General features: G+C 44.0%; 1 protein-coding gene across 1 annotated transcript; it reads right to left on the reverse strand.

Moving 5' to 3' along the window:
• Positions 1–8,325: 8,325 nt before the first annotated feature.
• Positions 8,326–21,940, reverse strand: kcnk18 (potassium channel, subfamily K, member 18). Its single transcript, XM_078273254.1, has 3 exons — positions 21,171–21,940; positions 20,797–20,940; positions 8,326–10,581 (listed from the first exon to the last, which is right to left on the reverse strand). Exons 1-3 carry the CDS (start codon positions 21,391–21,393, stop codon positions 9,746–9,748), a joined length of 1,203 nt encoding a protein of 400 aa, XP_078129380.1. The 5' UTR covers positions 21,394–21,940; the 3' UTR covers positions 8,326–9,745.
• Between the last annotated feature and the right edge of the window lie 1,303 nt (positions 21,941–23,243).

Below are 23,243 nucleotides of genomic sequence, written 5' to 3' on the forward strand. Positions count from 1 at the left end.
TCAACTTTCCCAGTCTTTTGTTGAAAAAGAAAAAAAAGTTAATTTATTTCAGTAATTCCATTCAAAAAGTGAAACTTGTATAATGTATACATTCATTCCACACAGACTGATATATTTCAAGTGTTTATTTCTTTTACTTTTGATGATTAGAACTGACAACTAATGAAAACCCCAAATTCAGTATCTCAGAAAATTAGAATATTGTGACAAGGTTCAATATTGAAGACACCTGGTGCCACACTCTAATCAGCTAATTAACTCAAAACACCTGCAAAGGCCTTTAAATGGTCCCTCAGTCTAGTTCTGTAGGCTACACAATCATGGGGAAGACTGCTGACTGGACAGCTGTCCAAAAGATGACCATTGGCACCTTGCACAAGGAGGGCAAGACACAAAAGGTCATTGCTAAAGAGGCTGGCTGTTCACAGAGCTCTGTGTCCAAGCACATTAATAGAGAGGCCAAGGGAAGGAAAAGATGTGGTAGAAAAAAGTGTACAAGCAATAGGGATAACTGCCCCCTGGAGAGGATTGTGAAACAAAACCCATTCAAAAATTCATCTGCTGGAATTTAAAAACTCAGTGTGAGTAAAGATGGTAGAAGGAGGGCAGCCACAGCAGCATTTGGGGAGCAAAAAAGGCAAAACCAACTCCGTTGTCTGGAAACTGTTTGGCTTCGAGGAATCCGACGACAGGACGTCATCACTCTCAAAGTCATGAAAACCAAATAAACAGCAGCGCGAGTACAGCAATTTCTCCTCAGGCAGAGTGACAAACAGTGGTGAAAGCTTCGGGGGCTGACTTACCATGAAAACCGTGTGAAATATGTGACAGCTACAGTCGCTTAGAAAATAGCGTTATGGGCACAGACTTTGATGAATTTACCATTTATCAGACCCCAGATGAGACGAAGAAGTTAAAGTTAAAATTAGGGCTGTCAGCGTTAACGCGTTAATCACGATGCGATTAAGGGCTGACGCGACGCGATTCATTTTTTTTAATCGCATACCAGCATTTATTAATTTATTTTACACTTCACTCGGCTTTGCGTGGTGCCTAACAGGCTACTATTTTGACCCTTTGCAGCACCGTTACTTATCATCAAGCTGCCACTTCCTCATATCACATCCTGCTGCTGCAGGCTGCAGCATGATGGAGAAACACAGCAGCAATAACTCTGAATGAAGCTTTTTATTTTCCAAAACTCCCCGACGGCTCGTAGACAAGTCTAAACCATATGCACGTTGTGTAAAGCTGAATTAAAATATCACCGAAGCACGTTTGAGTCACGTCAAGCTTGCGCTACCACCTACGGAGCTAGCTAAGCATATAGTTCAGTTAACATGATGCTAACGCTAGCATGCTACTTGCCGACCTGTGGATGAAACCAAATCCCAAAAAATGACTACAGCCGAAGAATTTCTAATAAGGGCTTTGCTACAGCTCTTGCAAAACGGGTGGCAACTAACTGCAGACCTGTCAGCATCGTAGAGGACTCTGGTCTTAAAGACGTACTACGGTTGACCTGTCTCGTTGCAGTCGAGGTGGGGACAGTAGTTTTCACGGACACACAGCCTGTATGACACGGAGAAAGCAGTCACACTGAACAGCTGCAAGGTGCTGCAAACGCTGTCTCATTAACCGCTGATCACTGGACGTCAGTGAGGAATCTACATTATTTAGGAGTTACTAAACACTAGATTGACTCTGGTAAGGATAGGGATCTTTAGTTTTTTAGTTAGGTACTTGGAGGAATTGTGCAATAATGACAGATTCACACATTTTTCTTTTGTTTACAGTATACATAATTACAAATCTTAAAATCAAGTTCATAAAGTCACTTTCTTTGCATTCATTTGATTCCCAATCAAGATACACTGGTATGAATTGCTTTTGATTGTTAATATATACTTAAAAACTGTAATGAAATGCAAAATAATAGAATTTTAATCATGTGATAAAATATGCGATTAATCGCGATTTAAAAAAATGAATCGTTTGACAGCCCTAGTTAAACTGTATGTAAAATGAGCGGTGATGTTAAATTACCTGTTTCACGTAACGTTATTCTAAGGTACCATCTAAATGTTGGATTTTTCCTTATCGGAGGTTAGCTAGCAAATAAGCCCACTGACAGCGACGTTATTGTTCATATTTTGGCACAATGTTTAGTATTAACAGTAATAGTGGTCATAGTGAGTGAAAATGTGATGTGAGATGCACGTCATATTATGTATCTGGAATTGTTCATTAGCTGTGTAACATTTGTGTGTGACATCTGTAAAGCTGAACAGACTCACAGTAGTAAAACAGATTTTATTCTGATTCAAAGACTCTTTCTGTGAGAGAAAGGACGTTAACATCATATCCTGGAATGTAATTGTAAGATATACTGTATGATGCTTTTTAGAAACTATTGCAAATCCCCCCCCCAAATAAAAATGCCAGATCTCATGCCAAAAAAAAATGTTAATGAGTAATCATGTTAAATAATCATGATTTCAATATTGACCAAAATAATCGTGATTATTATTTTTTCCATAATTGAGTAGCCCTACCTCTGTTATATTTGATCAACAAATCAAATCACTGATTTTCACAATCACAATCTGAGCTTGAGATGATCATTCATGGTTTTATACCATGCCTGGTCCAGAACTCTGCTGCAAGGCTGTTGACCAGGTCCAGCAGGACGTCGCACATCACTCCCACATTGGCTTCCTACCAAGTTCAGGATCCAATTTAAAGTTCTTGTTCTGACATATAGAGCCTTGAATGGCCAGGCACCTGTTTATATCGCTGACCTGCTCCATCCTTACATTACTAACAGGTCCCTCAGGTCTTCTGACCAGGGAATACTGGTGGTCCCACACACTCGCTTAAAAACTAAAGGTGACTGTTACTTTGAAGTGGTGGCTCCGACTCTGTGGAACGCCATTCCCATTGTCTTACGTTCTGCAGTATTGTGGATGCTTTAAAAAGCTCAACTCACTTGTTTAAATTCGCTTTTGTCTAATGTTTGTAACTTTGGGTTTTTAAGTCTTTTAATCTTTTATTAGGGCCCGAGCACCGATAGCGGCGAAGGCCCTATTGAAACTGAAGGAATTATTATTATTCTTTTTTTCTTCCGTGCAATGAATCGCCTTTTTGGGGACCTTACCATACTCAAAAACTCACCAAATGTTGCACACACATCAGGCCTGGTGAAACATTTGATATTTTAAGGGTTTCGGGAATAGGCACACAAAAATGGCTCGTTGGCGGCCATTTTGTGCGTTTCGCCATCAAAACAGGAAGTGGGTGTAACTTCAGTGTACATTGTCCAGTTGGCTTGACACTTTTCAGGATTTATAAGAGTCCAACCCTGAGGACATATACATGCCGATATTGGCTCAAAGTCATAGCGCCCCCTACTGGCAACAGGAAGTAGGCCTAGAAGTCAAGGTGGTATACTTTAACGAACTCCTCCTAGAGATTTCATCCGATGGACTTCAAATTTGTTATTAAAAGAAAAACTTTTCGTCAAACGGTGTGGGCGTGGCGTTGTGGCCATTTTGAGTGTTTAGCGAAGACTTAGAAAGTGGCTGTAACTACAGTGTACATTGTCATATCTGCTAGAAATTTCCCACAATTAACAAGAGTCCAGGCCTGAGGACATATACAGGCCAATATTGACTTTTGGTCATAGCGCCCCCCCGCTGGCAACAGGAAATCAGCCTTATATGACAAACATCATCCAATTTACATGAAACTTAGAATGTGTGGTCTACTTATGATACTGAGCCGGCCGCTATACTTTAACCATGCCCATGTACTCTGGCCACGCCCCCTTGTATGGCTTTTGAATCATTTAAGGTAGAGTCTTGTGTGAGGTATCATGGAACTCAGCAGAGAGTTCCCTTTTCATTGGTGACGATTTGCCCCGCCCCCTATGCTTAAGCCACGGCCCTTTCATAACTGATGACTCGTTTCTTGTACACTATTGTGTGAGGTATCATTGAACTCAACAGAGAGTTCCGTTTTTATTGGTCACGGTTTGGCCAGCCCCCTATGCTTAAGCGACGCCCCCTTTCACAGCTAATGAACTGTATGACGTAGAGTCTTGTGTGAGGTATCATTGAACTCAGCAGGAAGTTCCCTTTTCATTGGTGATGATTTGGTTTGCAGTGTCTGAGTGCCACGCAAATGCATGGTCGCAAGGAGCGCGCAGAGGAGCGAGGGCCGGTCCAACGCTACTTGCAGCTTTAATTATTTTATTATTATATGCCCGATGCGTTCCATATCGACTCTGAAGCGTGATGTTTGCATCGGTATTTGACGCTGCGAGCCGGTGACCAAGAGTCAGTATTTTACAAGTTGGGAGTGAGAACTCCCAGAACCTCTCCAGGAACCATCACCATCACCTTATCGTGGTGGAGAGGTTTGTGTGTCCCTATGAACCTGAGGGCTGTGTTGTCTGGAGCTTTGTGCTCCTGGTAGGGTCTCCCAAGGCAAAGTGGTCTCAGGTGAGGGGCCAGACAAAGACTGGTTCAAAAACCCTATGAGTGACCGAGGAAGAGATGGAATGACCCTGCAAGGAGGAAGCCCGGGGCCCCCGTCTGGAGCCAGGCCCAGATGGAGGACTCATCAGCGAGCGTCTGGCGGCCGGGTTTGCCACGGAGCCCGGCCAGGCACAGTCCGAAAAAGCTAAGTGGCATACATCTCTCCATCCCATGGGCCAACCACCTGTGGGAGGAACCGCTGGGGTCAGGTGCACTGCCACACGAGTGGCAGTGAAGGTCAGGGGCCTCGACGGACCAGACCCGGGCAGCAGACGCTGGCTCTGGGGACGTGGAATGTCACCTCTCTGTGGGGGAAGGAGCCGGAACTTGTGCGGGAGGTGGAGCGCTACCAGTTAGATCTGGTGGGGCTTACCTCTACACACAGTCTCGGTTCTGGCCCATGGTGTGAGGCGCCGGGCAGGTGTGGGGATACTCACCGCTACGTTGGAGTTTAACCCGGTGTTCGAGCGGGTCGCCTCCCTACGCCTGCGGGTTGTGGGGGGGAAAACTCTGACTGTTGTTTGTGCATATGCACCAAACAAGAGTTCGGAGTATTTGGCCTTCTTGGAGACCTTGAGTGGAGTCCTGCATGGGGCTCCAGTGGGGGACTCCATAGTTCTGCTGGGGGACTTCAACGCGCACGTGGGCAATGATGGAGACACATGGAGAGGCATGATTGGGAGGAACGGCCTCCCTGATCTAAACCAGAGTGGTTGTTTGTTGTTGGACTTCTGTGCTAGTCATGGATTGTCTATAACGAACACCTTTTTCGAACATAGGGATGCTCATAAGTGTACTTGGTACCAGAGCACCCTAGGCCAAAGGTCAATGATCGATTTTATAATCGTTTCATCTGATCTGAGGCCGTATGTTTTGGACACTCAGGTGAAGAGAGGGGCTGAGCTGTCAACCGATCACCATCTGGTGGTGAGTTGGGTCAAGGGGTGGGGGGTTACTCTGGACAGACCTGGTAAGCCGAAACGGGTAGTGCGGGTAAATTGGGAACGTCTGGAGGAGGCCCCTGTCCGACAGACTTTCAACTCACACCTCCGGCGGAGCTTTTCGTGCATCCCTGTGGAGGCTGGGGGCATTGAACCCGAGTGGACAATGTTCAAAGTTTCCATTGCTGAAGCTGCGGCGAGGAGCTGTGGTCTTAGGGTCTTAGGTGCCTCAAGGGGCGGTAACCCACAAACATCGTGGTGGACACCGGTGGTCAGGGAAGCCGTCCGACTGAAGAAGGAGTCTTTCCGGGATATGTTATCCCAGAGGACTCCGGAGGCAGTTGCAAGGTACCGAAGGGCCCGAAGGGCTGCAGCCTCTGCCGTGAAAGAGGCAAAGCAGCGGGTGTGGGAGAAGTTCGAGAAGACATGGAGAAGGATCTTTCGGTCGGCACCAAGGTGCTTCTGGAAAACCGTTCTCCACCTCAGGAGGGGGAAGCGGGGAACCATCCAAGCTGTGTACAGTAAGGATGGGACGCTGTTGACCTCAACTGAGGAGGTAATAGGGCGGTGGAAGGAGCACTTTGAGGAACTCCTAAATCCAACTAATACGCCCTCTATGGTAGAGGCAGAGCTGGAGGATGATGGGGGATTGTCGTCAATTTCCCTGGTGGCAGTTGCTGAAGTAGTTAAACAACTCCACAGTGGCAAAGCCCCAGGGATTGATGAGATCCGTCCAGAAATGCTTAACGCTCTGGGTGTGGAGGGGTTGTCTTGGTTGACACGCCTCTTCAACATTGCGTGGAAGTCTCGGACGGTGCCTAAGGAGTGGCAGACCGGGGTGGTGGTTCCCCTTTTTAAAAAAGGGGGGACCAGAGGGTGTGTGCCACTACAGGGGTATCACACTTCTCAGCCTCCCCGGTAAAGTCTACTCCAAGGTGCTGGAAAGGAGGGTTCGGTCGATAGTCGAACCTCAGGTTGAAGAGGAACAATGCGGATTCCATCCTGGTCGTGGAACAACGGACCAGATCTTTACTCTCGCAAGGATCCTGGAGGGAGCCTGGGAGTATGCCCAACCGGTCTACATGTGTTTTGTGGATCTGGAGAAGGCGTATGACCGGGTGCCCCAGGAGATACTGTGGGAGGTGCTGCGGGAGTACGGGGTGAGGGGGTCCTTTCTCAGGGCCATCCAATCTCTGTACGACCAAAGCGAGAGCTGTGTCCGGGTTCTCGGCAGTAAGTCAGAGTCGTTTCAGGTGAGAGTTGGCCTCCACCAGGGCTGCGCTTTGTCACCAATCCTGTTTGTAGTATTTATGGACAGGATATCGAGGCGTAGTCGGGGTGGAGAGGGGTTGCAGTTCGGTGGGCTGGGGAACTCATCGCTGCTTTTTGCAGATGATGTGGTCCTGATGGTATCATCGGCCTGTGACCTTCAGCACTCACTGGATCGGTTCGCAGCCGAGTGTGAAGCGGCTGGGATGAGGATCAGCACCTCTAAATCGGAGGCCATAGTTCTCAGCAGGAAACCGATGGAGTGCCTTCTCCAGGTAGGGAAATGGGTTTTCCTCAGGAGGGTAGCTGGCGTCTCCCTTAGGGTGAGAAGCTCAGTCATCCGTGAGGAGCTCGGAGTAGAGCCGCTGCTCCTTCACATCGAAAGTAGCCAGTTGTGGTGGTTCGGGCATCTGGTAAGGATGCCCCCTGGGCGCCTCCCTAGGGAGGTGTTCCAGGTACGTCCAGCTGGGAGGAGGCCTCGGGGAAGACCCAGGACTAGGTGGAGGGATTATATCTCCAACCTGGCCTGGGAATGCCTCGGGATCCCCCAGTCGGAGCTGGTTAATGTGGCTCGGGAAAGGGAAGTTTGGGGTCCCCTGCTGGAGCTGCTACCCCCGCGACCCGATACCAGATAAGTGGACGAAGATGGATGGATGGATGGATGGAGTGAGAACAGGTTGGTTTCGTCTATCTTAATACTGGACCAATTTCATAAATTGTTATAATAATAATAAGATAGAATAAATTAGTCACTTACACACAAAAACATGGCAATATAGGGTCTAGGTTGAAAAAAAAACGAAGTTACGCTTTAACCTGGTGCATGCCAGGAGGCTTTCCCGCACGCCTGCTCTCGGGATGCTAGTATCTCAACCTTCCAATAAAACTCCCTGTCTGAAAACAAGTAATTCTACATTAAGAATACAAGGACTTTCAAAAGGATGAGTTGGTCTGTATTCAAGTGAGCTTATACAACCTCAAGCAGATGGATGTAAAATAGGTGAGATTTGGCAAACTCTAGCACACCCAGTAAGAGCGTGCGCCCCATGTAGGCTTAGTAATTTGCAGCGGCCTGGGTTCGAAGCCAACCTGCGTCCCTTTGCTGCGTGTCATCCCCTCTCGTTCTTTCCCCCTTTCCTGTCTAGCCACTGTCACTATCTAATAAAGGGAAAAGCCCCCAAAAAATATTTAAAAATCAGGAGAGATTTATCATTGTTCATTGCATTAAGTATAGACAGTTCCTACGCTTCTATGTTACATTACATGTCATTTAGTTGACGCTTTTATCCAAAGTGACTTACAATTGTAATACTACATGTCAGAGGTCTCACACCTGGAGCAACTAGGGGTTAAGTGACTTCCTCAGGGATACATTGGTTGATGTATTGCAGCAAGAATCAAACCTAGGTCTCCCACACCAAAGGCATGTGCCATATCCACTGCGCCATCACCACCCCATGTATGCTTTAATAAATGAGGCCCCAGGTTTAATGGTTTTCCCATTTATGCAAACAAAGTGTCGAAGTGCAGCCTGAACCAGTGCTGCTGTACCTACAAATTTAAGCTTGAAACATATATTCAAGATTTAAAATCCTTTATTGATCCCACAATGGGGAAATTCACAATGTTGCAGCAGCAAGAGATAGGGGAAAAAGACACTCCAAAAATAAACAAAAAATATAAATTGTAAAGAGAATTGCTGATAATAATATAATGATAATTTCATGGCAATACAAGCTTTGAAACAGTGCTTCAACAAACACTGCCCCTATTACTCCACATACTCTTTATTATTATTTATTGCAGACCTATTGTAGTGGAGAGCATTATTATCTGCAGGTGTAACCATTTCAGATAAATTATGGAATTATTAAGTTTAAATTAGGAAAAAAATCAGTAAAATGTCTGAACGTGTAGGCAGCCATGTTCATTTGACATCATGTTTGACATCAAGTATAAATGAATGAACAAAACAGAATTTGAAATTCATTTAGATTTTCCTAAATCTAAGTAAGGAATCCAGAGTTGTCACTTGTAATCAAATGCAACACTATTGTGCCGATCCTCCGTAGTGCTTTAGGCATGTGTACTGACTAAGTCCTAAACAAAGTCTAGTACTGGTTGCTAATACGGCGGATTAGGTTTAGACGTGCGCCCAGTGCACTCGAACACAGCAAACGGAGAGTTCAATGTTACAATTATCTCGCATCATTTATTTACCTCCATATATCATACAGCGGCAATAACTTTGACTCATAATACATGTAACCAAAACGACAAACCGAATTGCTCACCCCGAAGGCAAGGCACAAAGGCACAATCAAAAACTGTTTGCTTCCCAAATCAGCAACACCTGTGTCTGGGTTTCCTCTAGGGTAAATGGCCTACCTGGGCTGACCCGAAGTCAGCTGAGCCACAAAGCACATACAGCCCCCTAGTGGCACAGGACAAAATTACATGAAATAATACAAAATGAAAATGGCTCATAGAGCATGTATGCAGGTTGCAAAGCGTATGGCGCACTGCACTGCCTTTTTGTTGATGACGCCCTGATCAGACCAGTTGCATCTTTTTTTGTTGTTCTTGCTAAGGCAACCAGCGAATCACCTGTCCATAGCCATTTTTTCCACACTGAGTAGATGTTTTTTTAACTCGAGGCGCTTAGGGCACTCCGGCAAAAGACGTAAGGTGCACAGCTATGCAAAAGCAGCGAGCAAAACGCTTTATTCTCATTTAAGGCAGTACAATTGCTAGTACTCATAATCATTCCTTGGCAAGATACTGAAGCTAGATATGCAGAATTTGAGGTCATTGTTGTTAGGCAACATTGTCCATATCACCCTTGTTAACTGGGCAAAAGCATTTGTCACATGCACACTTTTTACTTTGCTCATGCTTATTACTGAACAGCCAGTACGAATAATGCACTGGACAAGTTCCCACAGACTGTGAGCTTGTACAACTCATGGACATTAGGACATATATTCTCTTGATGACTTAGTCATTCTCTTGATCTTTGAAAGTCTCCACATTTCCTCTGCTAATGAACTTGATGAATTGGCGGTAGCAGCTTACAATTCGTGCTTGGCCTAGCTTGAAAGACATGGACATGATGGCCATGCCAACAATGATGAAGAGTGAGGTAAGCATGAAGAACTTAGGGTGATTTGGTACAATGTCACCAAAACCGATGGTAGTGAGTGTGATAAAGCAGAAGTAGTAGGGGTCAAAGCCATGCATTTCTGTTTCCCACAGTGGCATAATACAACCTACTAAAAAAATGTAGGCGAACACGATGAAAAGAATCAGTACAAAGGGTACATCCAGCATTTCCATTCCATCCCCTAACCCTGTGAAGTCCCAAATGGCACATCCTTTGGGTGATGGTGGCAGTCGGTCTAGCTCTGGGCAAGAGAGGCTCCTGAGCAGTGGGCTCTTTCTAAGTAAATTCTCCCTTGCAAGAATCTTCTCAAAGATCTCTTTGTTGTTTTGGAGCATGATGGAGTTGTGCCGTACATCCGCCTGGCTGTGCAGTACGTGCCGGACGTCGAAGGGTTCACGGACCACAACGTCATCGCTGAAAAAAAAGTTACCGTTCTCCAGAGCCAGGTTGCTTGAGTCCCTTGTCCTCTTCCGAGCCTTCCACGGAGACCAGGTGTGGGAGCGGAGGGTTTTGCAGAGGGTGTGAATGCGCACGTAGGCTCTAGACATCAACATAGCGAGGAAATCTCCCACATCGAGGATGACCAGAAGCATTAAAGGGATGCCCACCATGGCATACAAGACACACACCACCTTACCAGTCATGGTAACTGGATAGATCTCTCCATACCCTGCAACATCAATGGAGAAAATGGACATTTAGGTAACATCAAACATGAGCCACTGATTTTAAGACATCTGTGGCTTAGCTCAAGTCCTTGTAGGGCAGTGGTTCCCAAACGTTTCCCCTTTTGTAACCCCCCTGACAGGAGAGAGAGATCTGTATATATAGGCCGTATACATTAGTTATTTATACATTAGTTATACTTTACCTATTTGCATGTATATATTGGATTAGAATGTTACACAGCTCTGTGTACAATTGCTTGTAGATGATTGTTTTCTCCATTTTGCTCCTTCATGCCAATAAAAGCCCTTTAAATTGAATTAAGAGTAGCTGTTTCTTTGTAAAGGGGAGAGAGAGAGGTGTGTGTATGTGTGTGAGAGAGAGAGAGAGAGAGAGAGAGAGAGAGAGAGAAAGAGAGAGAGGTATGCAACAATCAACTGTTTTTCCATAAAGGGTTAGCCAACGAGACACAATGTGATCCCACTGGGAGATTGGCAGTCGGGTGCTTAAATTGTGGTCACCACTGCCTATCTTCTTGCCTTTGTTTTGGTAGTTGTAGTGTTTGGTGTGGCTTCATCATCTGCTTTACGTTTACCCAGCAGTTCTTTCACAAACTTGTCCATACTTTTCTAGCATGCATTATTTATTTATTTATATTAAGCCTTGCTGGGCTCCCCCCTGTTATAACTCCTGGGGGCTTGGGAACCACTGTTGTAGGGGATAAACACAATCAAGTGCAACAACACTCAAATTGGACTTGTAACTACAGTGATCACATTTGAGGTTCTGATTAATGGGCCTCGAAATATAACACCATTGCTTTCAGTATTTTTCTCCCAAAACTGAATATTTTGTAATTTCATTTAAAATACTGGAAAATATTAACCACCATTTCTCTAAACCAGTCTTTTATGATCAGTGGATCAAGAGTTTAGACATACAATTTAGAAGATCTTACACATACAGTAAAATCTAAATGTACAATCTATTATCAATCTATAAGCACAATATTTGTTGGTTAAGTACACTGTCCTTGCCAACGTGATTGAGGGCAGGGCTGTTTTTCCCTCTATGCATTATAAGCAATTGCAATGGGTCCACTAACCACCTGGGCTCTGGGTGGTTGTCTTGTTTTCTTTTTAAGGGAAAAGCTCAACTCTAGTCCAGTCATGGAATGATGACGTAATACAAGGCAGTTTAGCTTGTCACAGACAAAGCCCCGTCACAGACAGGGTTCCGTACCAGGCAGTTATGTATGTGTGATTCGGTAGTTAGGGATGTGGTAGACATCAATGTAACTTGTAACTTTTTGTTGAGGGTAATGTTGAGTTTGTGAAAACAGCAGTGATCAAGCCTCTTTTAAAAAATAAAAACTTAGACACCTCAAAAATGCAGAATTATAGGCCCATATTAAAGCCTCCCATTTCTGGGAAAAATCATAGAAAAGGCCATTTTTCTTTAACGCAGCACCTTCCTGGCACTAAATAACTGTTTTAATGTTTTCCAATCTGGATTTCGACCTCATCACAGCACTGAGACTGCTCTCATGAAAGTAATGAATGACATCTTATTAAATACAGAAATTGGAAAAGTCACTGTTCTGTTGGACCTCAGTACTGCGTTTGATACGGTGGACCACAAGATACTGTTGGACAGACCTGAAAATTGGGTGGGACTCACTGGCACAGCTCTTAACTGGTTTGAATCCTATCTGCAGGATAGAGACTATTATGTGTACGTTGGTCCTTACAAATCTGAATGAACGGTAATGACATGTGAAGTTCCCCAAGGTTCCATTCTTGGTCCAGCCCTCTTGTGTTTATAACCTGTGCTTTATAAATGCTTTGCCTTGTGTGTGAAGGTAAGGGGGTTCGGTTCTGATATGCTGGAACACTGATGAGCCTTCTCTGTGTCATGAGTCCAACTCAACCAAACACCAGTTACTGAGTACACTCACACACATATTCTTTTCTTCTTTGGTGAGACAGGTCAAGGCACATAGTACATACAGTTGTTCACTAGTTGCTAACCAAGTCTACTGGAATATAGGTATAGGCTAAACTGTTGGTGGTAGAGCAACTGAATAGGCAATGGCATTATATGAAACTGCCATCAAGCCAGTGGGACCAACCACCTTAGTTTAGTCTAAGCTAGACTATATGGACAACGTTTCATTTCACGGGACTGTTCCGGTGCCACCGGAGGTTCCGCCGGATGTCCCGCCAGATGTCGCACAAGATGTCCCTCATTTTCGGCTGGATGTCCGTCACCTTCGACTTTCTTTGTGTTGGCGTTCTAAACTCTGGTCGATTCAGAAACCATCCTCTGAACTAGAACCGACAATCAAATTATATTTCTTTTTTTTTGAGTAAAATTCTCATCACACGCGACAGCCCTTTTAATTCCAAAGCTTGCCTCCCTACGTGCACATGTTCCACCAAAACAAGTTCCTTCCAGAGGCTATTTTGCGGAGGCACCGCTGCTCCGTCCGGCGCTTAGCGCTGTCCAAGACGATTGTGATTGGTTTAAAATAATGTCAATAAACCAAAGCACGTATTTTTCCAATGGTGTTGCCTGTCAGAGGGCTCAGTAGATTTATGATGATTATATGATGATAGATTTAACATGAATACTGGGTTTCCATAGGAATCTTCACCCAACCCAATACCACCATGCTAAAAGGCAATGGCAGACAACAATGGATCAACAGTATGCGTTGAAGCCTTGCCGTAAACCCTCATCATGCTGGTTGTGAGGAGATAAATGCAGTTCCCAACACAGAAGACAATGTGCCTCTAACCTCTAACAACATCTAATAGCTTTCTGTGGTGAGGTGAAAAGCATTGTGTTCTGAGAGTGCCCTCTCCTCAGTGAGTTGTGGGCTTCCTGTTGCTGCTAAGCCATTAGAGGTTTGATGGCTTCCCTTCACCACTTATAATGTATCCAAATGTAAGACTTACTAATGTATCGTCACAAGTTCCTTACGCATCAAATCATGCTTCAGATAGATGAAAGCTTCATTAACAAATTATATTGAACATAAGGACAAATAATTTACAAATTAATCACTAGCAAAAGAAATGTTATCACATTTACTGAACATTTTAAGATATATTTTAGCTAATGGGTTTGAGGTTCCAAGCTTATGCAAGAGTCTACAGCCTGTTTGTGAGAGTCTGTGAGGCTGCACTTAAGCACTGTGAGTTTCTTTGAGCTAAATGCTATCATGCTGACGTTAGCATTACAATTCATCATGAGGAGGACAAATTCTTGACCAAAGTAGTCTACAAACTGACTGACCAACCGACCAACATTACCATCCCAAAGAAACAACTGAATGGGTAAATATGTGTTCTAATATTTTTTAATAAAAATGATTATCATATCCTTAGAGTGTTGAGTCCTGAAGGGTGGCTCTAGAAAAGGCCATGTTACCAGTGTTGTAGTACTCAAGATCGGTCTTGGTTTTAAGACTGGTTTTCAAGACCACCTTTTGAAGGACTTGGTCTCGTCTTAGAATCGACTGCATTTTTTCTTCGGCTTGTCATAGTTTCAGACAAAGAGGACTCTGGATTTTATTTAAAAACTGGTCAAAACGACAACTGCAGGGGTATCACTAAAATGCCTGTAACCAGGGTTGTAGTACTTGAGTCCGGTCTCAGACTCGAGTCTGGACTTAAGACATTTTTCTATTGTCTCGGACTTGTCTTGGACTCGTTGGTATTTTTTTCTAAAGTAACTTTCTTCCTTAAAACAAAAACCATTGATGAAGCGTGCTTGGTGAGAAAACAGGTATTGGTTTAATTTGAAATCTATCTAGAACAGGCACAGCTGTTATTTGCTGCTCTAGTAAAGTATTACTATATATAAGTCAACACTGCCTTTGCCAGCTCAACATGCAGCAACTACAGCCCACGGACACCTGCTGTAGAGCTTTCGTAAGTAGCTACATGCAACGCACTGTACTGCCCACAGGGACTAACATGCAGCAACCATATGACTGTCAGTCCTCAGATATTCCAACTATCCAAAAACAGCTGCCATTTAATAATGAGACACACCAGCACCACAAGGACAAAAGGTGGCCATAATCTTTTTTTAGGATATTGGCTTGTTCAACACATCCTCATACCTAAACAACATTATAGGTTGAGTTGTGAAATGGAAATAGTTAAGTTTAGGCAACTAATATACGCAGGGTTAGTCAAACATCAGGGATTGACTTTACATGAATCATGTAAAACTACTAAAATGAGTATATGTAACGTGACATCACAGACTAAGGTCCATAGAAACTGATCAGGACCTACCCCATCTGAGGGTTGTGAATGGGACAGCACCGTAACAGCGACGTCTTTGATTATTGGAGCTTGCTGTTACCATGGAAATGTTTACTGCCCCCACGCAACCCGTTCTCATTCCGAACTCGTAAAATAAGGAAGTTTGGACAGTGGCTGTTAGTGGCTGTCAGTGGCTGTCAGCGTCTGATGCGACGAAAAAGGCGTCTTTCAGTGTGTTTGTGTAACGCACCGGGGAGAGCAACAGTTAGAGAGGATTTAGAGAGTAGTATGTAAGGGAGAATTTCCACGTAAGGAGGTTGGTTGGGGTGGTGGACAGGTCAAACAAACACAGGACTTTCACCCAGGAGAGCGGGGTCCCGCTTGTCACGCTTGCTGTAGTCGTTTTTTTCTTTCCTCCCGCATATCACAGAACCGTACGGCCACCCATGACCCTTTCCTAAACCCAACCGTCCCGTTCTTCCCAAGTGTAACGGAACCGTACGGCCACCCACAACCCTTTCCTAAACCCAACCGTCCCGTAGTTCCCGCGTGTCATGGAACTGTAAGCCCACCCACGACCTTTTCCTTAACATAACTGCGTCAAAAGGGACGGCAATAGTCCCAACCAAGCACGTTTACTTAAAGCGCTAAAGGGACGGAAATAGTCCCGACCAAGCGCGTTTACTTATAGCGCTAAAGGGACGGCAATACTCCCGACCAAGCGCGTTTACTTAAAGCGCTAAAGGGACGGCAATAGTCCCGACCAAGCGCGTTTACTTATAGCGCTAAAGGGACGGCAATAGTCCCAACCAAGCACGTTTACTTATAGCGCTAAAGGGACGGCAATAGTCCCGACCAAGAACGTTTACTTATAGCGCTAAAGGGAAGGCAATAGTCCCGACCAAGCACGTTTACTTATAGCGCTAAAGGGACTGCAATAGTCCCGACCAAGCGCGTTTACTTAAAGCGCTAAAGGACACTTTTAGCGTCAATAAGAACGACAAAGGCACCTGACCAAGCGTCCATATTTTACGAGATGGGTGTGAGAACGTGTTGCCCCACGAACACCTAGCAAGCTACCATTGAAGTGATCGTTTCTATAAACAGTCTTGTTCCTTTGCCATTTTTGCCATTTTCAAAATGTTCATTTTATCTTAATCGGATTATTGGTCACAATTCATCTTTTGACTGGTTGGCTTGGTTCTAGGCTTAAAACTCTTTATGAATGAATGCCTTTATTGTCATTGCATGCTCACATACATCGAAATGTCTCCTATAGTCAGGTGTGCTTAACAATCTGTGATGCAGCAGAGCAGCAAACTGTAGCAGCTTCCAGTGTTTCTCTCACAGAAACAGACTGCAGTCAAGTTCACCGTCCGTCACTCGCATTTCCGTGGTAACACCAGCCGCCACTAAAGTTGGAGACAGACGGCGGCAGAGCAGAGCGAAATCTCGGTGACCAGAGCAGACGTAGTAACGTCGCTCGCAAGAAAGTCTGATTATTTAAATGAAATGAGCTGGTTTGACCAATGAAGTTGCAAACAATATACACTAGTCCAGAACACAGGACCTTCTTCCTGTATTTACTTTCTTGCTCCTGCCCCAGACACATCCAACCAATAATGTTCTTGCATGATTTGTAATGACGCATTTTGGTACGCTTGGATTTTTCCAGGTGTGAAACGAAATCAAACCAAAGGGGAAAAGGTTTACAAACTCATCAACTGCTTCGGACCAAAGCAAACAACCTATATGTGTGAAAATGCCCTTATTCTCAGTGGCTGGTGCTCGTCTGTTTCCATCTGAAATCAATGATGAGCTCTTGAGGTTGTTCACTGCACCATTCTGTTCACTTGCAGACCTTGTCTCTGTAGGCTGTCTCATCGACATTCGAGGTAAGTCCCACCACTGTTGAGTCATCTGCAAATGTTGTGATTGAATTTGTGGGGTATGTAGGTCTGAGTCATAAGTGTATATAGGCATGTAATGAACCATCAATGGAGATATTGAATGGGGAAAATCACTTTCGGAACCAGAGCTGTTCAAAAAGAGGGTCGTCACTGTTGAGCTTTATGGCCGTAAACTGAAAGAACTTCTGCTATGTGGACAGCGTAGAGTTTAACTTGCACAGCAGCTGGATTCTTGTGATATCAGGAGATCATGCGAGAATCGATCATGTCTTCTTTCTGGCCACCTGATGAATGTAAGTCTAATATTCACTCTCTTTTAGCTCTGCCTTTCCCCTAACTCCTGGAAAAACATATCACATTCTTCAGCTGCTAAATGCTCATTATGTCTAGTCATTATTTATGTCTGTCTGCCATTTGGTGCTGAGCAGGTAGAGCTTTCTCGCTGTAAACATCTGCCGGCTGCTGCTGAAAACAAGGAGAGTGGTGAAAGTGAACCAAAAGCGAAGCTGCAGGTCAGAAAACCAAAATACTGAGCTGAAACATGCTAAAACTCTTCATGGAGATAGTCTTGCATTGCAGCGCAGTGGAGGAAGGTCAGATAGTCTAGCTAGCTGTCTGGATTTACCCTGCAGAGATCTGAGGAGCAGTTAACCATAGTCCTCAGAAATCCACCGGAGTTTAGAATCCCAACACAAAAAAAGAGGAAGGTAACAGACATCCAGCCTAAAATAAGGGACATTCGGCACAATTTCTGGCGGCACCTGAACAATCCCAGTCGTCGATATAGACTAAATGGAGGTAAGAGGAGCTACATAGTTGGTGATAATTCTCAATGGTTTCTTCACTATTAGTGGCACCTTATACATTAACCATTGTCAGTTGATCCACTATTAATAAATCAATATTGACTACTGCAGCAGTAGAATTTGCTGGTTTTACCTCTATGTAGTTTAACTTATCATCTGTCAAGGCTCTACTTTCCCTCGACTGGGGCAATGAGAGATTGATTAAATATTATGGGACGATGATGCCCAGGATGAAAGTTTGCTCAGCTCCCCTCACCCTCCTCCAATTAAATGGCTACTGGTTTGATCCAGGTTTACAAGGAAAGTAAATGAAAGTTCCAACAGTTGTCAAGTACAGTATTTCTATGACCAAAACCAGACTCTCTGACACGTATACACATGGCTGACTGCTTGTCACACAGTGCCTAAGCCACAGTAATATGTAGCAAGCACTTTTGCCTGGCGCCGTCAATACAAGGGTCTGAGCACACAGTCATTAGCACCAAACTGTACCGGACCACAAGTAACACACACCGCAATGGAGAAAACCTCTAACAGAGATAAAAGACAAGTCTGTACTCACTCAACATCACTCAGGCTGCTTTTTAAATGCCTAACAAGTGTTGTTTCAGTGCAGTTTGGTCATCTGACCTTAGGCTGTTTTACTAAGTGAGATTAGCAAGTTTATAAGGTGTAAACACAACATTTCTCCTGAAAAAAACTAATCAACATATGATATTCATGTTTAAACCCACATAACATATATTCACATCCAAACCATAAACAAAACATCATTAAAACACTAACAATAGAACAGGAAGAGTCCATAACACTATCCCATGAGCCTATGAGCTTCTGCTGGCTGCTACAATATGAAATCATCAAATATTATTTTAAAAGCAAAAGTGTTACTCGTCTTATTTAAACATGAATTAAAATATTGTTTCATCCTCAAACATTACATTTTGGCCTCCACATGTCATTTCCACCGATCTCCACAATTGAGAGCGCTTTTAGAAGCGTGATGTCATACATTATTTACAGAACACAGGTATGCATCATGTATGCGATATGCGCCTATTTTATTAAATGTATCAATCCACACTGACCCTGTGAGACGAAAACCCCCACGTTTTTTTATAAGCAGTCTATATCTACACAGACTTTTTTAAATCACACAAATATGTGTGTGTTTTGAATTAACCGTTTCTACATTGATTGATCAAGGCTTCCAGTCTATCTGTGAGCTTGGCTCTCATTCACTACAGTGGGCGGTAAATAAGATTTAGTTTGGAATTAAGATAGATTATTATTTTTTTCCTAGTTAATTTGGCTCATTAACTTGGTAGGTGTCCTATATCACTTTTTAATGAACACCCTGCAGCCAATAACAAACAAGTATTCCCCAAGACCATTGTAGATAGATAGATAGATAGATAGATATCCCAGCAAGGAAGGGGAACACTATGCACTATGCACTATGTAACGGCCGAATTGGAAAATATAAATACACAACCCAATTAAATCAAGATAAAACTAAATGTAAAATACTAATGCCTGGAATTTAAATTAATCAGAAATAAAATGAACAGAAAAATGGAAAAGATACTAAATCGACAGGAGTTACAGCCGCACTCAAAGGAGGGGCAACTGTAAGGAAGGAAATGGCCTAAAACCTCATTTAAACACAGCAAAGAAAATGAGACTGGGCTTGTCCACTTAGTAACATGGTTACTGTCCTACACTGAAGCACAGGCTGTTTTGTTGGTAATACATATGTTGATTAGATGCCCCCCAGGATGCTTCTTCTCTCCCTGACTGACATCAGGTAACTGAAGGGGAGACTGCCGGATGCTTGTGCCCCACCCCCCCACAAGCCTCATTTCAGCAGTGAATAGCAACCTAAGCACTTCTACATTTCTACACTGATACACAGGCCATTTTACATGCGTTAGAGGCACTCCATCGGGGGGATGGGGTTTCTTCTGCCTTCCCAACCCACTGCTTGCTTCTTCCTTTTTTCTTTTGGACAGTCAACCAGCCTCCCTGGCTTCCCGGCTGCTGCCATGGGATGGAAGCTATATTAGGTCAGCACTGGGAGCTAAGTTACGAATTTCTCTGGTACAGAGCCACACTTCCAACACGGCAAATAAACGACAGGTATTACATTTACAATGATCACTGTAGGAGACGAAGGTATAGCTAAACATTTGACACAGTGATCAACAGAAAGCCGGAGAGAGCGAGAGGGAGAGAGTGATATGCCATACTGAATAGTGTGTAAGAACTGTGGGATTAGCTGCAATGAAGAATATGACAAAATCAACTGCGTTGAGCTTCTGAAGCAAGACGCTATCAACAGAGGCAATCCCAACAGGAAATACGCAATAAGCTTCCTGCAGCACGTCAGCCACGCAGGAGGCAGGACAGCCAAGCCGGCGCAGCCACTTTCGTTGGTTATGACGGAAGCTAAGTTTGGCAGCAGCCGCTCCATGACAGTTCCGCATATGTTATGTCCAATTATGTGTTCAGTGCCAGCCTGTCAGACTGGCGATCGTATCGCCTATCGGCGATCTTGTGTATCCACGATTTTTTCAATTTGAAAATAGAAGCGATCGCCAAAGCGTATTGGCTAGCATTACTTTACTCCGTTGGCGTTCTCTTTCAACATTTCTCACCACAGCTGAGCTGTTTAACTCGTGACTGGTCTGGACTGTTTGGATGATGACAATGAGAGTACAGCAGCCTGTGGCTGTCAATAACAGTTTACATTTGTAAGCAGTTAAAAAGACCTGTTTGTGAAAGGTTGTGTTTATTTGTTACTGTTCATATAAAATCTGCTTCTGCTAGTTATTTCCATCTCCATATTAAGTGATTCTGAATTTAAATTTTGATCTGAGGAAATTGTCCTATTTCTTAAGCTAAATAAAGTTTTTAAAGAGGCCTCTTGGATCAGCTGGAAAATGCATCGTCACAAAGCTGAAAACAGGGCTATTCTGACACCATGAGAAGTTGACTTTTTAGAGATATGTAGTTCTCAAAGTAGCAGGGTCTTATTGGTCACGATGTCTCGTTCTCTGAGACTAAAGGCCGGGGGGGGGGGGGCACCGGACCCCCCTGGTGCCCCCTTCTAGCCCCGCCCCTGTATCAAAGGATCTGAATACTTCTTCCACCTCTGTACAGTACACCCACTGTACATCACAGCCACCATCCTGTAGTAGCGTTGCTCATCCTGTTGACTTACCAACGGTTGTGAATACAGTGCAGCAGAAGAACATGGAGCCAAAGAAATCCCATCTGGCAGGTCTCTGGAGCCATATGGACTGGAAGTTATCCATCTGAGCCGCCACTCCATCCACGATGTGTTGCTGTGTGCAGGAGGCATTGTCTGGAAATTTAAAAAAAAATAAACATTTATTTATTTAGTAGAAAGCAAATTAATATTGACATAGTTGGTTAACGCGATATGACAAGGACATACTCATGCCTAGGTCCAAATCCATGCATCAACATTAGAGTGGAAAGAAAATATAACAACTAGTTACAGACTGAATCCAACATAAAAGAGTTTGAACAGTGTTGCCCAGTGATAGCAAACAGATAGTAGTGGCCACTTACTGGTCAGGTTCTGGACGGTGGTGATAAGCTGAGCCAGGAAGCGGCGGTACTCGGGCGGGCTGCCGCTCGCGATCTTTCCTTCAATGTGCTGGAACATGAGCGCGCCCAGCGCCGCGTACGCGACCAGAGACAGACACAGCAGCAGGTGAGGAAAGAGCCTCCAGGAACGCCAGGCGCACTTTCTTAACTCGGCCTTAACGCCTTTTCTTTTCCTTATTGCCATTGAGTTCTTCTCCTTCTTCTCTTTCTTCTCTTTCTTCTCCTTCTTCTATTTCTTCTCTTTCTTCTCCTTCTTCTCCTTCTTCTCTTTCTTCTCTTTCTTCTCCTTCTTCTCCTTCTTCTATTTCTTCTCTTTTTTCTCCTTCTTCTCCTTCTTCTCTTTTTTCTCCTTCTTCTCCTTCTTCTTCTTTTTCCTCCGCCGTCGTCCCTTCCAGCGCAGCTACAGTCCCGTGGAGAGTGCGTGCGTCTGGCAGCGCGGCTGTCTGCTCCAGCACTGCGCACGGATGCTGCTGAGCCAGGGAACACCCTACACCCACAGCACCCGCACCCGCATCACGAGGCCCCCGGGAGTCCGTAATTGACTCTGTAGTCTTTTACTCCATTCTCGTCCTACACCCCCACCGTCAGTATTGGACCAAAGACTAGTATGATGCATTACATTCCAATCCAAATGGAGGATTTTTTTTTTGTTAATACTGAATTAAAATAAAGCTGCAGTTGAATGTCATTGGTGGAACTGCTCATAGTACTACACACTGTCAGAACCCAAAAGGTATTTTCTTTAACCTTTATTTATTCTGGGGCGGTTCACTGAGAGCCTTTCTTTTGCAGGAACGCCTTTTCACACAGTACACACATTCATACCTGGAAGCTGCCCAGCGAGGGGGGGTATGGTAATGAGGGAGGTCTTTTACAAGTACAAGTACCTTAAAAACTGTACCGCTGAACTGCTAAAAGTTCAGCTCACCACAGTTATTATAGTTATTATTTATTAATAATAATACCTTTATTTATAAAGCACTTTTTAAACAGTGTGTACGTTGGAGCTTGTTGCTACGAGCTGATATATTTTTTTAAATCCACTGTAAGACGGACTGGGAGCCAGTGGAGTGATTTTAAAGCCGCGGTGATGTGTTCTCTCCTGTAGGACCAGGTTAGGAGTCTGGCTGGGGCCTTTTCACTCAGCTGACGTTTGTTGAGGTTTTGCTGTGTGAGGCATGAGAAGAATGCACTGCAGTAATCTTATGAATGCATGAAGTACTGTTTCAAGTCATGGCTAATGGTCTAGCCCTCTATCAAGCACCGGGGGCAACAGGTGCTGCAGGAATTCTATATTTAGGGAACCATGCTAGGGCTTGTGAGTCAGAGAACAACTGGGACTCCGTTCTGTAAATACTACTGTTAAACTAACAGAAATAAGCTGACAGGCCTCAGGGGTGATTCATTGGTTCTCAAAGTGGGGTCAGGGGTTCCAGAGAGTAGTTCAACTTACTAACATTTTATTCCCCAGAAGTTGGATGTAGAAATGGCTTTTCTGTGAGCATAGTACCACTTTATGTATGTGTACTTCCTTTTAAAAACTTTGTAAAGTGTCTTTGAGTGTTTAAAGAAGTGCTATGTAAATAAAATGCATTATTAGTATTAGTATTATTATTAACAGTTTATCTACCAGATAAACTGAAACTCAATTTATAAAAGATGTCTTTATGTAAGAAAAGCAAATTCAACAAACAGTTATTGTGAACTTAATAATAAATCAGATATGTATATACATGATATAATGTATTTACAAGTCTGTCAGAGAGAGATGGGTATCTCCCTAGATGCTGCTCTCTCTCTCTCTCCCTGTGTGTGTGTGAGTGTGTGTGTGTGTGTGTGTGTGTGTGTGTGTGTGTGTGTGTGTGTGTGTGTCTAGCTTGTCACGCCTGCAGGTGCTGTGGAGTATCTTAACTCTGAAAAGGTAAATAACCACAGGTTCCTGTTAGTCTCATAACAGACATTTGTGTGATGATATGTAAACAGATGACCCGTCACCGGGGTAATACAAGCCTGCTGTCTCCGAGCCCGGTCTCC

Source organism: Sander vitreus, chromosome 17 (genome assembly GCF_031162955.1).
Source record: "Sander vitreus isolate 19-12246 chromosome 17, sanVit1, whole genome shotgun sequence".
In the NCBI taxonomy this organism is placed as follows: Eukaryota; Metazoa; Chordata; class Actinopteri; order Perciformes; family Percidae; genus Sander; species Sander vitreus.